Source organism: Chiroxiphia lanceolata, chromosome 2 (assembly GCF_009829145.1).
Source record: "Chiroxiphia lanceolata isolate bChiLan1 chromosome 2, bChiLan1.pri, whole genome shotgun sequence".
NCBI lineage: Eukaryota > Metazoa > Chordata > Aves > Passeriformes > Pipridae > Chiroxiphia > Chiroxiphia lanceolata.
The window spans coordinates 118515917-118530077 of NC_045638.1; the positions used below are offsets into that span (position 1 = coordinate 118515917).

General features: G+C 50.4%; 1 protein-coding gene across 3 annotated transcripts in view; it reads left to right on the top strand.

Moving 5' to 3' along the window:
- Positions 1-1271: 1271 nt before the first annotated feature.
- The window catches only part of IGSF3 (immunoglobulin superfamily member 3), a 94985-nt gene continuing 82095 nt past the window's right edge, over positions 1272-14161 (top strand). The window contains exon 1 of one of the 3 annotated variants that reach the window (XM_032679318.1): positions 1272-1443. In XM_032679318.1, coding sequence (XP_032535209.1) covers positions 1401-1443 — 43 coding nt within the window. In that variant the 5' untranslated portion in view covers positions 1272-1400. Of the gene's footprint in view, positions 1444-8896; positions 9008-14161 lie in introns of those variants that run through there. The other 2 variants (XM_032679319.1, XM_032679317.1) reach the window with 2 other exon arrangements.

Below are 14161 nucleotides of genomic sequence, written 5' to 3' on the forward strand. Positions count from 1 at the left end.
CTTGGCATGCTTTATTAGACAGTTTGTGATTGTGCTGGTTCCTGCCCGTCTGTGGCACAGAAGGGCTGGGTTCCTGCATTTGCATCACCAACACTTCACTGGGGTCTCTGTGTAGGCAGAAGGGTCTCCTGCAAAGGGTCTTTGCAGAACGGGAGGACTAGGCAGATACCTCATTCTGATGTTGTTGTTGCCTCTTTTCTTATTTTTGTAAGCAAACAAGCTACTGGGGGAGGGGGCTGTTTGCAAACATATTTGAACATCTGCACCCTTGGGAAGCGCTATCTCATTTGTCCTTTATTTATAAACAACCTAAACCCCAGTCCCTAGTGTTGCCATATTTATGCATATTTCAGTGTTACCTGGATGCACTTCTAACGCATTTCTGCCATTGACACATTGCAGTGTTGATTGCCTGGGCAGCATCCCAAGTGCAGCAGTGCCTGCACACTGCTGGGAGTGGGGGGGGGGGGGGGGGGGAGAGGCTCACATCCGGCAACCTGGCATTAATACCAGGATTCGGGTCTCCACAACAAGCGCATCGCAGCGGGACACCCACGAGTTGGTCGAAACTTAGCAAGCCCGGCTGTTAATTTTTGGTTCGCACGGGGGACAAAGGGGCTCGTTTACGCCGCGTCCCAAAAGAAGCCGGGTTTCCGAAGCGCGTCACCGAGGACTCTCTCTCTCTCTGCTTTTTTTTTTTTCCTCTTTAAAACAAAAGAACCCGCTTTTCCCCTGCAAGCTCTTTCCGCGACCCCGACCCGCGCTCCAGAGCCGCGCTCGGCGGCCCCGTCCCGGCCCCGCGGGGGCGCGGCGGGCGCTGCCCGCCCCGCTCGGTGGGTTGCGGGCGGTGCGGGGCGGTGCGGGGCGGGCCGGGGGAGGGGTTTGGCGGCGGGAGGCAGTGCCGGGCACCCCGCGGCGGCGGCGGCGGCGCTGAGCGGGCGGCAGGGGCGGGCGGGCAGGTGAGGGCGGCGGGCCGGGGCGAGCCGAAGTGGGGGGGGGCGCGGCGCCCCGCTTTATTTTTGCGTAACTTTGCGGGGTGGGGTCTTTTTGTTGTTGCTCCGTGAGCTCTCCGTCTTCCCCCCCCCCCCCCGCTCCCCTCCCAGCTCCCCCTTTTTTTTTTTCCGCGCCTTGCAGGAGACGGGTTTTGTTTTTTCCCCCTCTCTCCGTTTTCCTCCTGCCTCTCCCGCGGGAGCCGTCGGCGCGGGGCGGGGGGGGGGGGAGGCGCGGCGGCCGCCCCGGTGCGGGGGCGATGCCCCCGCCCGCCTTGGCGCCTCCCCGTGCCGGCCCCGCCGCCTTCCCTTTGTGCCGCCGGGCCCGGCGCGTCGCCTGCCCCGGGAGCCCCGCGGAGCCCCGCGGCGGGAGGTAAGGGCGGGCGGCCGCCGCCCCGCGCCCCGGCAGCCATGCGGACCCTGCGGCCGCAGCTCGCCTCCCTGCTCCTCCTCGGTAAGTGCCGCCGGGGAAAGGGTGGGACGGGACGGGATGGGATGGGATGGGATGGGGTGGGATGGGATGGACGGGGGTCGGCCGGGAGAGGCGGGACGAGACGGGACCCCCGCGCCTCCCGGTGGGTGCTGTCGCTGGCGGGGCGTGCGGGAGGGTCACCCCTTGCGAACGCCGAGCGCGTGTGTCCCCAGGAGTTGTCACTGCCCGCGCTGCTCCAGCGGTTGGAGGGAGGAATGGGGTGGGGAAAAAATTAAGCATATATATAAAAATACGTATATATATATATATGTATGTATGTATATAACAAATCGGTCATGGCTTCATGTCCACCTGCAGTACCCCGGTGACCATCCTCGCCGGGGCGTGGGAGCGGAGGGGACGGGCACCTCCTCCGCGCCTGGGCTCCGGCATCAACTTGGGGAAGGGGAGCGACCGGCCGGGGTCAGGGGGCGTCTCGGAGGGGAGCCGTCAGGGTAGGGAGTTTATACGGGTCTGTGCTGAGCTTGCACAATGAAGGCAGAGAAAACGCCTGGGGTAAGGTAGGCTGTAGAAACAAAGTGCTCTGCTTGGCTGTCGAAGAGCGCGTTGAAATGTGGAGGGAAGGCAGTCCCTGCTGCCGTGAAATGCAGTTTGATTGCTTTGTGCTGTCTCTCAAACTCCTCCCGTAGTCCCTTCGCTCTGCCTGCGTTTCGTACCCTGCGAACCGTTAAACGTGTGGTTTTGTCCCATCGCACAAGTGCCCGGGGGATGACTCTCTGCAGTTCCCTGAAGTCCTCTGGGACCCCACTGCTGGGTGAGAGAGGCTGTAGCAATGCAAGATCCCTTCCTACAAATTTGGGGAAAGCAGAATACGAGACAATTAAAATGCCTCTTACATTTTTAGTGGCAGACCATGTGCCAGGCTTAAGTACTGATGACTTGATAGGAACATTTGTGGAAAATACTGTACGGCAACCTCATGCTGCTTTCTGCCTGTTTATGTACAGAGCAAACGGGGAGCTGTTTTGATTTGCCTTTTCATTTGTATGATTTTCTGCTGGCGTTAATGCTATGAAGGGAAGCAGCAAGGCTGACAATTTCACTGTCTTGAGGATTGTCACATACTTACCTGCTCTGCCAATTTGGGAACAAGATCTTTGCTTGAATTGCAGTCGTGCTTCCATGTCTGTAATTTGCTTGTGTGTGTGTGTGTTTGCATGCACTCTGTCTGTCTTTAGCAAAGAAAAAGAGAGAGAACTCTTTGAGATGGTTTTGGAGGAGGTTCAAACTTCCCCTAACCACTGGCTTTCCCCCTTGGGTTCCCTAAATAAAAAAAAAAAAGCTGTCTTCAAGCTAAGTTTACCCGGGGTGGCTTTGCTCCGCGAGTCTGTCGCAGCCCGCAGGATGGGTGGAGGCGGAGGGCACTCGCTTCGCCGCCTTGTCTTCGCACGCTCAGTCTCTCCCGTTGAAGAACAATAACACCATTCTGGATTAGGGATTCCTAATATGGAGCGGTCGGTCGGTCGGTCGGTCTGTTGCCTGCGCTCCGAAGCACGCCCAGCCGCTGCGGCGGCGGAGCAGCAGAGGGCATCCATCCATCGTCTTGCCGAAGGCTCCCCGCGGCCGTACAGAAGTGGGAACCCACCAGCCCCTGTTGGTGCTCACACGGCGCCGGGCCCGCTGCCAAGGCTGCCCCGACACCCCCCCCCCCACACCCCTCCCTGCTTGCAGGAACAGGCTTTCTGGGTTTGACCTGAAACTGGCTCTAACCTGCCTTTGCCCTCCCCCCCGGGGGGGGATGAGCTGCTGAGGTGTCATCTGTTGCTGGGGAGGATCGGCTGCTTTCCACTGGTCCCAAATCCCACGGATGTAGCTAGTTCATAAAAACACTGTGCTGGCCTCCCTGTGAGGCTGTTTTCAGCGGTAGGAAGCGTGCCACGTGTGTGCTTGGAGTTAGTTTTCTTATGGTGTTTTTCACCTGGACTTCTTTTAGCCGGTTGATCCGCGTTTGCCCAGCTGCTGATTTTGATGAAACTGGGGATGTGCGGCCGTGCCTCAAAGCCTCGAGTCCCACAGAAGTGCTTTAGGTTGCTCTTTGTAAAACTAAGACATCATTTGGCTTCGTGGAGAAGTGGCTGGAGTAAAAATCCCTGTTTGGTAACATAAATATGTGACTGGCTAGAAAGGGACTGTTGCTCTCCAAACAATCAACGTTAATGCTAGAATACAGGGATAACATACTGTGGGTTGAATATGCAGAAAAAGAAATGCAGCTCATTTTTTTTCTTCCTCCTTTTGCAAACTCATTAAAATCACTGAAGGAGGAATTGTGGTTACGGAAAGAGGTGGTGGATGGTTTAAAATAATATTTCAAGCATTAACTACCTACCAGAATCCAAGTAACTGTGAAGCCAGGGTTTGAAAACCCACATCTGGCGTGTGGGTGTAACATTTGTAGATCTCTGCTGGGTTTTTTTCCCCTTCTTGCTGCAGTGTTTGTTACAGGGTTCTTTAAACAAGTGGCACTTCATCACAGCAAGTACAAAATGGGAAAATAGAGCAAGTGCTGTAAATAATCCTCATGCAGCGATGAGACCATTAATACTTGTGCCAGCCAGTGCTAATCCTGTGTGTAGTTGCAAGATTTACCTCCTTTTTTTACAGGGATGCAAAGTCTGATACTCCTCATATTTATAGTGTAATATATAGGAAACACAATAGGCTTCTGGGGAACGCTGAATTCATTCATGTCAGTGACTGGTTTATGAATAGTTCTGCTTTTGAGTCTCTTGCAGTCTCCAGAATACCACCTGTGAATGCAATTTACGGCTCTTTGTGTTCAAACACTGCATATGTATATATGTACATAGACTCATTACCCTCTTCCTCTTTCTATTCATGCATAGTAATTGGTGATTTATTTGCGATTCCTAGAGGGGAGCAGAGCATGCGTAAGGTCTCGAAGCTGCAGCTCACTTGTAAGTGGCACGTTGGAGTGAAATAAAGATGCAGAGGTGACTCTTGGAGAGGGAAGGGGTGGTCTTAGAGGTCTGACTCCCGGAGGGGGACGGGGTGCTGGCTGGGGAGCAGCAGTGAGCAGTTGGCTGCCGCTCAAGTGTTCCGCTCCCGCGCCCTCCTGCTCCTCTGCTGCCTGCCCATGCACAGGGGCTGAGGAGGCTGACACACAGGTCTAGATGCAGTAGAGCTGGAGGGTGCTTGGCTGGAGGGGAACAGGCGGAGAAAACAGCATCGTGGGTGTTTGCACACACGGGGTTTGGGGTTGTTTTTGTTTACACAGCTAGCGGCCCAGGAACGCTGCTGGCGCCTCATCTGCTCCTCGATGCATTGTTAGCAGCAGTGGCCAAGATCGTGCTTTCTCCATCTGCGTCTGCCCAAAGTCCTCCGCCGCGAGCTTCGTTTTTCAAGCCAACTCTGCTGCCCTCCTGCCCGTGTTTGCTGCCTCTGGATCGCTGTGGTGTGCGGTGCCCAACCCTGACCGATCCCGAGTGTGCTGCCGTGGGCTGTGGCTCTGCTTCTTTTGGGGAAGGAGGGCTCTGCAAGTGGCCCTGGCTGTTGCCTCATTTCTGCGTGTGATTCATCTGGCTCTCTGGGTTCCCCAAGTGCGGTGGGAGGCTGCTGTGGCCGTCGGGTGCTGGGCTGGCAGGCTCTGCTCCTGCTCATCCCCACATGTAATTCTTCACTGGGAGACTCCCTCCCCGCAGTCTTTGGCCAGACTGCCTGACATCCGGAGGCTCCTACAAATCCTGTTTATTTACACAGGAGGTTTTGGTTTATGCGAGTTGTTGTCTTTTAGTTGACCTTCCGTCAAGTTAGATGTCTTTATTAAAGCAGTTTTTATTGTAAATCGAATGTGTACTTAGAACACTTTTACCAGACCCATTATATAAAGTGAAAGGCAGAATGAACAGCCCTGCAGACCACAGGAAAGAGGGTGGGAGAGAGAGGGTCACAGGGAGAACATCTCTTCTGTGTTGGAAGGCCTGTGGAGTTTTTTTGACCAGCAAATTGCCTTTTTTGAAAAAAAAAAAAAAAAATCTTTTAAAGCGTTTCTTTTAGTCTCTCTCGTCTTCTTTCTTACCCCTACAAAATCAGTGATGGGTTCAGCCATTGGCTTAAAGGTTATACAGTCTAGTATGAAGCCAGAAGTTTTTTCATTGGTTTATCTTAGATGAATCAGAGTGCTGTGACCTGGAAAAAGTGCTTCTTGCTGTCTGATAGTTAGCAATCTGCAGACCCTGTCCAGAAACTTAAAGCACCAGGAAAATTGCCTGAAAGGAGAGGAAAGATTTTTCAAGCACAATAGGGTTTTCTTCTTGTTGCTAGTGTTTCTCAGCTCGTGATTTGACTTGTCTACTGGTATCAAGGACGTTTAGGCCCTCCAGCCAGTGTCTGAAAAACTGCAGTGTTGCGATTTGCCTCTGGCTTTGAAGTTCCTAAATGTTCTTTAATGATAACCTGCTAAATTGGTTTTGACTCCATTTTTATGTTGGCATCTCTTTCCCAGTCATACAAAATCTTCTTAAAGAATCGTCCTCTGTGTTAGAATGTTAGGAGACGTTTAGCATCTGTTTCTTATCAGCTGTGGAAGGGCTAAAATGGAGTCTATCCTCACAAAGTGGGGTTTGACACATTGCAAGGCAAAGAAATTGGGTCTGCAGCTGCCTTTGGTTGGGTCTAGGATGTTTGTGTGCATATATGTTATTTCCAGCTCTAACCTGTTGCTCACCCTGTCTCCATCACTGTACTAAGAACGTTTCAAATGATACAAGTTAATGAGCTTTTTCTTGTTAGGTTTAATTAGCAAATGACAATGAGACAAGAAGAAATCTTGTCTTTCTAGCTGCTTCTACAGTCACATTTCAGTAAGTAATTGAACACTAGCACAAAACCAGACCGTCTCAGCTAAGTAATGGGAAGCTTTTCTTGAGAAGGGGAAATGCTTGGACACTCAGGACTCGAATCACTGCTGCACAGTACTTGCACAAATGCCAAAAAACAGGGCTGCTCCTGAAAGGAGGTGTGCCAGCCTGGTTCCTGCCCAGAGTGGCAGGGAAGGGAGGGTGCAGGCCAGGTTCTCACATGAGGACCAGCTGGAGGGATTTGCTTGATCTCAGAGCTAACTTGGCAAACCCAGTAAATGCATAAAGGGACTGGAGGGGTGTGCCTGCTGTGAAAGTAGGTCCATTTTTCATGTGGTCTTGCAGATGGTTATGGGGGCCTAAGGGTGCTAGGGAGGCAGGTGGCTGGAGGGCATGGCAAATTCCTCTGGCTGGGTTACCCCAGTTTGCTGGGGGGGGTGTGCTCCATGCCCCAGGGCCTGGGTACTGGGTTCAGGATGTGCCACCAATTGCTCAGCCCTGCCAGAGGGGTGAAGTGGGTCCAGTGTTTGACCCCAGCCACTCTCTTAACAGTTACCAGTCCCTGACAGAGGCTGCTGCTGTGTCCTGCTTAGTGTTTAATCTGTAGTTTCAGGCTGAAGCCACTGCTTGTACCCTCCTATGGCAGCTTCTTTCTGATTTTACTCTGCTGTTGGTGGTTCCTTGGTGGTTCCAGGTCTGTTTTCAGCTCTTGTTGGGTGATGGTCCACAGGGAAGGAAGAGCTGGTGCGCTGTCAAGTGGAGGAGTGGAGAAAAGATTAGAATGGTTTGGGTTGGATGGGACCTTAAAGATCATCTAGTTCCAACACCCCCTGCCATGGGCAGGGATGCCACCCAGTAGACCAGGCTGCTCAGACCCCCATCCAACCTGACCTTCAACACTTCCAAGGACAAGGCATCCATAACTTCTCTGGGCAACCTGTTCCAGTGCCTCACCACCCTGTGAGTAGAGAATTTCCTCCTAAGATCTAATCTAAAACTCCCCTTCTTTGGTTTAAAACTGTTCCCTCTTGTCCTATCACTGTCTGGCTGTGTATAAAGTTGGTTTCCTTTTTTTTTTTTTTATAAGCCCCCTTGGAGTACTGAAAGGCTGCAGTGAGGTCTCCCTGGAGCCTTTTCTGCTCCAAAAGATGAGCCAAGGGAAAGCAGTGGGAGAAGGAGGAAGGTGGAGAACCCAAATGATTGGAAAGCGGAGAACAGGCTCTAGAGGATGGGTCTTGCTAAATGCTGGGCCTTGCACCGTGTCCATAGCTTTTACAGCATCAAAAACTCCCAAGTACGATGGAAAGAGATAGTGGGGATCTGTCCCTATTTGTTGTCTTGTTCCTGAGCAGTGTACTTGCTGCTCCTCTCTGCTGATTTCTTTCCTACCAAGATACTGATTCCATCTGGGACTTGCAAAATCATCCAGTGCTTCTCCTGTTTCTTCTGATCTTGACAGACTTAAGACTTTGCCAGTCAGGAAGGGATGATGCTCCTGCTGAAGTGCAGGAATGAGGAGATTCCTGTGCAGTTCCCAGTGACAATGTTGATTGACTCCATCGGGGTCCAGAGCATATTCTGCAGGGCAGCACATGGGGCAGCTGCACAGCCATTAGCACCATCAAGCATGACACTTGTTCTGGATATTGTTTCTCTGTCCTTTGCAAAACAGCTCACCAGGGTCTGACACAATTGGAGGTAATTTTTTATAGTTGTGGCACTGCTAAGTTTTGGGGTTTTTTTAACTAGTGGTGTGAGTCTGGAATTGGTGTAATTTGCCTAGTGTTCCCTGCTCTGCTCACAAAAGCTGATAGTTTTGCTTCCAGGCAAATATCTTCCCCTCTGGAGTCACTGCAATTACAGGGGGAATAGCAGGGAATGGTGATGCATCTGGGGTTTTGGATTTTTTTTTTCTGTTTTTTTGCTTCCTTGATGATTGTTCCCCACCCCCATTGCATCCCTGTTCTGTCTGGCTGAGGCCCACTGTCACCTTTAATGGCTTTTGGGCTTTGTATGGAAGTTGATAAGCTTGTCAAACGGAGATGGGAGTGTGGGGTGAGGTAGATACGTTTTTCAACAGACTCTGTAGAGCTGAATATCTCTTCTCTGTTTGAGAGGAGCCCAGCACTGACCCAGGCTGCTGTGTAAAATGGATGGTTTCTGAAGCCTTTAGAGAAACGGAGGGTTGAAGATGAGATATTGAAGCCCCAAAATAGCAAAAAGGTTTTCGTTTGCTTCTTTGGGAAGAAAGGGCTCTGATCTCTCATGACAGCAAGGTTATCGAGATTTGGCTGCTTAGATAAACTGAGATTTTGTCTCCTTGGATTAATCATTCTGTCTCCATTCAGCATCACCGTCATCAACACAGGAGTCTGCCCAGGTTCCTCCAAATCTCTCTGAAAGGGAAGCTGGACTTTAAGTATAAGGCAGGAGGGGAAGGCAGCTGTTTGTTGCCAGAAGTCATCCAGAAGCTCGATACTCTGCAAAATCATACTGCTGGAATCTGGCACTTATTAACTCAAGTTACCCAGTACCTAGGATCTAGCCAAAGGGCTCTGGCTGGCTGCCAAGCTGAAATTACCAACCTGGGTGTCAGGCCTTGTTGGTTCCTTTTTGATAGCTTGAAATAGGAGCTTCCCAAGAAGTGTGTGCGCCAGCCTTTCTTAAAGACGTATTTCTTCTTACAGCTTTGTGAAGCTTTCGAGGTAATTATAGTACTTAGTGATATTTATTCCCTTCTAAGCAGTTATCTGAATGCGTTTATCTCTTTCGAAGTACTCTGCCCCCTCTCACCATGTTGTTTCATCCCATCTCCCTGACTCAGGGCTTTCTGCTCCCTCCCCTCTCATACAGTCCTTGGTCCTCAGCTTCCTCCACCTCCTGAATATGCTGTCGAGCACTGCTTTCCTCTCCTGGAGGTTCCCATACCCCTCTGTCTAATCCCATTACAGAGGAGGGATGTTTGCTCCCTCTTGCAGGGCGTGATTGTTTAACTGCCCTGCCAGGTGCTAAGGCGCTTTTACCATGGAGGACATGGATACCAAGAGGAACTGGGCTGGCATTGTGCCATCCCTCGGCTTTCTGCTGACTGCTTGTGGCCTGCAGACAATATCTTAAGAGCTCCTGCTGAAGGGTTTGACCTTTGTGCCTGCAGTGTTATCCGGCGCCTACAGCAGGAGTCACAGCATGCAAATTCCAGTGCTTTCTTCTGACTTGTGATATAATTGTGGGCAAGTCACTCCATCTCTGTTCTCAGCTCCTTGAAGTAGAGAGAGTGGCTTAAAAGGTGTCATGGGATTTATTTTTTTTTTGTGAGGAAATATGCAGTGCTAGGGCTGAGGTCTTGCTTGCTGTTTTAAGCAAACAGGCTGCTTTTTTCTTACACATGGAAGAAAATGTAGGATGGAAGAGATTGTTGTGCCCTGATTGATTTCAGTCCCGGTGTTAGGAAAAGAAGGAAAATTGATTTTTTTTTTTTACTTTGAGCTCTATGGAGTTACTGACCTGCACAAGCTCTCTTGCTTATCCTGTGTGAATGGGACCAGGCTGTCCTTGCCACCCCGTTAGGCTCATGGGGCACGGCCCACGTGAGTGTAATTTGGAGCTGCTGTGATTCATTCCAGCCCTCGGTGTTACAGCAGCACAGTTAATCTATGGGTCACTGGCATGTAAGGAGCTGTTACGTCTAATCAGTCCCATGCCATGAGCTAGTTGGCAGTTAAATCTAATCTAGAGTATGTAGCTGCCAAATGCTTGAAGTCACCAAGCACTTACTGCTTTCTGCTGTAAATAAGGCTGACTTGAACAGGATCAGCTTCAGGTGCTTGTGAGTAGGGATCAGAGTTCGGCCTCAGATACCTATACTGCACAGGGGCAGAGGTTATCTGGAGTCTGAAGGGCTACAGGAAGGGTGTAAATCTACCTCCTCATCTTCATAAGTAGATACCAAAACACCTTCTTCTCATTTCACATGGCTTTTACTCCCACCTCCTTCCCCTTGCCTAGAAGTGAGGTGTGTTTGGAGGTGATCTCTCAGGTACTGCTGTCGTCATTAGGGCGTAGAGGGACCCTGTCTTGATTCTTGCATGTGTTTTAAGTCTTGCCTGAGATGCCTGGTTTTTATTTTTCCTTTCCTACACTCCTGTTGAATTTTCAAGTTGTGCCTGCAGGATCCCTCTGCAGATGCATGTTAACCCCTTTCCCCTACAGAGTGAGAGCTCTCCCATGATGTGCTTAGAAGTACACCTCCCTCTGCTGCTGAGGGTGGGAGAGGTGAGGCTAAAAATCTGCTTCCACTCTAAGTACCTCTGCCTTTGAGGGGCAAGACCTGGGAGATCATCCCATTTACCTTTTAAATGGAATAATTTTTCAAAATTAAAAGGTGAATGCTGCCAGTTGCTATGCACGTGGGGGTACCCTAGGTTTGCTTTAGCTTGGGTGCTCTCAGGGAGCTTGGCAGGGGACCTTCACTGCCCCGTGACCACCAAATGAAGGAAGGACAGCACTTCCTGCAGTGGTTATTTGGATTTGTTCCTGGCCCTGGTGCTTGGGCTGATTTGATTTTTTTTTTTTTTCTTTTTTTCCTTTGGGTTTTTTTCAGCCTTTGCAGGGCAGCAAATATGTGATGGGAAGGAGATTTGTTTCCTTCTGGCACAGGAGGAGGAGCTGTCTGAGGCTGCCCTGAGCTGTGTGGGGTGGTGTAGGACAGGCAAGAGGCTGAGCTTGGAGAGGTTTGTTACCTCTTCTTGGAAGCCTGCCCATGTTAAGCTTGTACCACCCTCCTTCTGGCTCTCCATTGGATCACAAAGCTGTGTCCATCCCCCTGGGGGTTTTTTGGCTGGCTTGTTTTGGGGGAGGATGTAGGAATGGGAGGGGAGAGCGTGAGGAAAGATTTACTGTGTGTCAGATGCCTAATAGCTGCTCCAGCAGATCCAGTGGGATACCTTACTAAAAGCATCCTAATGATCTCAGTGTAATGGGCTTGAGCCTTGGAAGCCTGTTTGCTGGGAAGGGGAGCCCAGGGCTTTGTGCTGGGCTCCTGGAGGAGGAGGACTGGGTTCCTGGCAGGGGACAGGTCAGGCAGATTGTTATGTTGGAAAAGACCTCTGAGATCATTGACTCCTGCTTTGACCAAACACCGCCTTGCCAACGAGACCGTGGCACTCAGTGCCGCTTCCAGTGGCACCTGAACGCCTTCAGGGGCGGTGACTCCACCACCTCCCTGGGCAGCCCATTCCGATGTTTAATCACCCTGTTTAGGGGGCCAGCAGGTACCCACCCATCCCTCTGTGAGAAAAAGCTGGAGGGCAGCCATACGCGGGGCTTTGGCATGGCAGAGGAATGACTTGGGAGGCTTGGCCAAGCACCAACTACTGCTGTTACCTCAGAAATGTAGATTACCAGTGAATGCAGTTTGTTTGCATGCCAGCTGAGTCCCTGAAGAGATGTAATCTGAGGAAAGGGTAATTTTCCTTATAGAGGAACGTGGGTGTTGGTCAAAGAGGGAGCATGGAGCATGGCCAGCAGCTTGGCTGCTGGCAGCACATGTGGGAGGGAGAGGTGCTGGGGGATGTGGTTCCTACCCTGGATACAGGAGCAGTACCCAGCTCTGCTGCTCTCCTTCTTCTAACCACTGCAGTTCACGAGGTGCCAAGATGTAGCCTCCTCTTCTGGCACAGGTGGTGGCCTAGAAAAGAGGTGGGCCATTTCTTACCTGCAAAAATGACGGAAGGGTCGGGTGAGAAGGGAGGGTTCATCAGGCCTGGAAGATACCAATGGAGCCATGAAGACCCCTGAGATAGGTGAGGGTGGTGGGGAAGGGATAGAAGTGAGCATGGGAGGCAACAGGAATTCAGTTTTCTAGTGGATGGACAGGTGTAAAAGAAATGCATGTACATGATCCTAAAAGTGCTGTGGTAGAGATTCTCCGTGGTTACTGGGGTGATCAGCATCGTTTTCCAAGTCATCCTCCGTATGTGGATGCGAATCTTGAGTGTGGGTAGGGTGAAGTGAGGCTTCTGGGGAAGTATGCTAGCGGGAGGCCAAAAATAAATTATCAAAAGAAAGAATTGAGAAATTAACAAAGCTAAACGGATGTGTGCAGCTCTAAGGAAAGGGTGTCGTATTTGAAAGCATATTTTTGAAAATCCATTTGCTTAGTCATCTTACTGATAAGTTAGCTATTTTTGCCTTCTTTGCTCTGATGACACTTCGCTGTCTATATAATGGGTTTAGCATCTGCGTTCTTTTCTAGCGTACTGGGAAAATATATCTGCTAATTTTGAGTTGGCTTTGTAGAATTGCTTTACCTCTTGGCTGTGAAATAAGTAAGATACTGCTCTTTAAACTATTTTAAAGGAGAATAGCTGGAATTATTTCCCTTCTAAGCCATCTTTTTAACCCATCTCACATGTCTGCAATCAAATTTGAATAAAGAATATATTTGCCGTTTCAAGTGTAATAAGGACTGTGCCCTAAACTCCCCCAGACATAAAAGTCGTGATGTTTGGGTTCAGCACAGTGATCTACTGGGGAATGAATGCAAGATCAAGGGCATTTGCAGCTTTTTATTTCTTTGTGTTTGCAGGGACTGTGGCATTGCTAGCAGGTTGCTCACAAATGGTGTCTTAGATTACCTCTCTTGCAGGCAGCAAGATTTGCATCTTGCCATTCCTGTTTGATCTGCAAGTGGTGATGAGAGCTGTATACTTGAATTCAGATTTTCTGAGTAGCAGTCTGCAGTCATTAGGGCAGCACTTAGACCCCAGAGGCTTTTTCCATGTTTTCATCCTGTTGCAGTAACTGTGTCTCTTGTTATCTTGTTCCTGAATATTTTCTCTGGTAAGAGGAGACTGTTTGTTGCAGCTGTTAAACCTCAAATGTCTTGAATCTCCCTTAGGGAAGAAAGGGAAGAGTTCCTGAGGTTTCTGTGTAAGTAGACTGTGGAAACACCTACGTGTCTTTCCCAAGTATACAGCCAGGAGGGATTATTGGTGCTGTCCTAGTCAGCTGATGGATTCTGGGTGGTTCAGCTTGTGATTCCTCCCTTTTACTGGCTTGGTGTGTTGAAGGGGTTTAGTAAGGAAACTGGGTCTTTTTGTTTGGGGTTTTTTTTTTTGGCATGCAATGGTACTGGATGGCTCTGGTTGTTTTTGTCAGAACAGCGTAGCTAGGAGGTGTCAGAGGAAATTATGGATGTTTGTTCGGTTTCCTGGCTGGATATACCGTGGGGGTTTTAGAGAAATGTGCATTGAATAAACATTGGGTGAATCTCCTAGGAGTAGCACCGCCTGGGAGCGGGTGTTGGGAGCTGTGCTTATCTTCATGGCAGGATTTAAAAAAAAAACCCCAAACCAAAAACGTTTGTATGAGAAGAGTTTTGCGCCCTGTGTTTGGTTCCCATCGGTTCAGTGATTTGTAATGTTCCTCCGTCTGTTCCCTTTAGAGCCAGCTGGCCAACCTTAGGAGAGGATTATCTGAGTAAAATTCTCCAAAGCTTATACTGCTGTCAGAATTCCTTCTTTCACCCTCTTCCACAGTGCCAGAGGCCAGGCTGGGCCCAGGTGTGATCCATTGCCATGCTTAATGTGTTGAGGTCAATCCCTGGGCTCTCCAGAACCCCTTGGGAGACGGGTTGTGCCCCATTCATGCCACTTCACTGGGTGGCAGTGGGTGAGAGGGCCCATCCCTGGCAGAGCCAGCGAGGACAGAGCCTGCCAGAAAGGGAGGGAGCTCTGTCCCAGGCGGCGACAACTTGGCACCTTACCCGGAGTGACCTGACCTGAGATGGGAATCTGAGACAGTGTGTGCCATGGTCCCCTCACCCCTGCTGCCCCCGGGGGTCATCCTCCCTCCTCGTG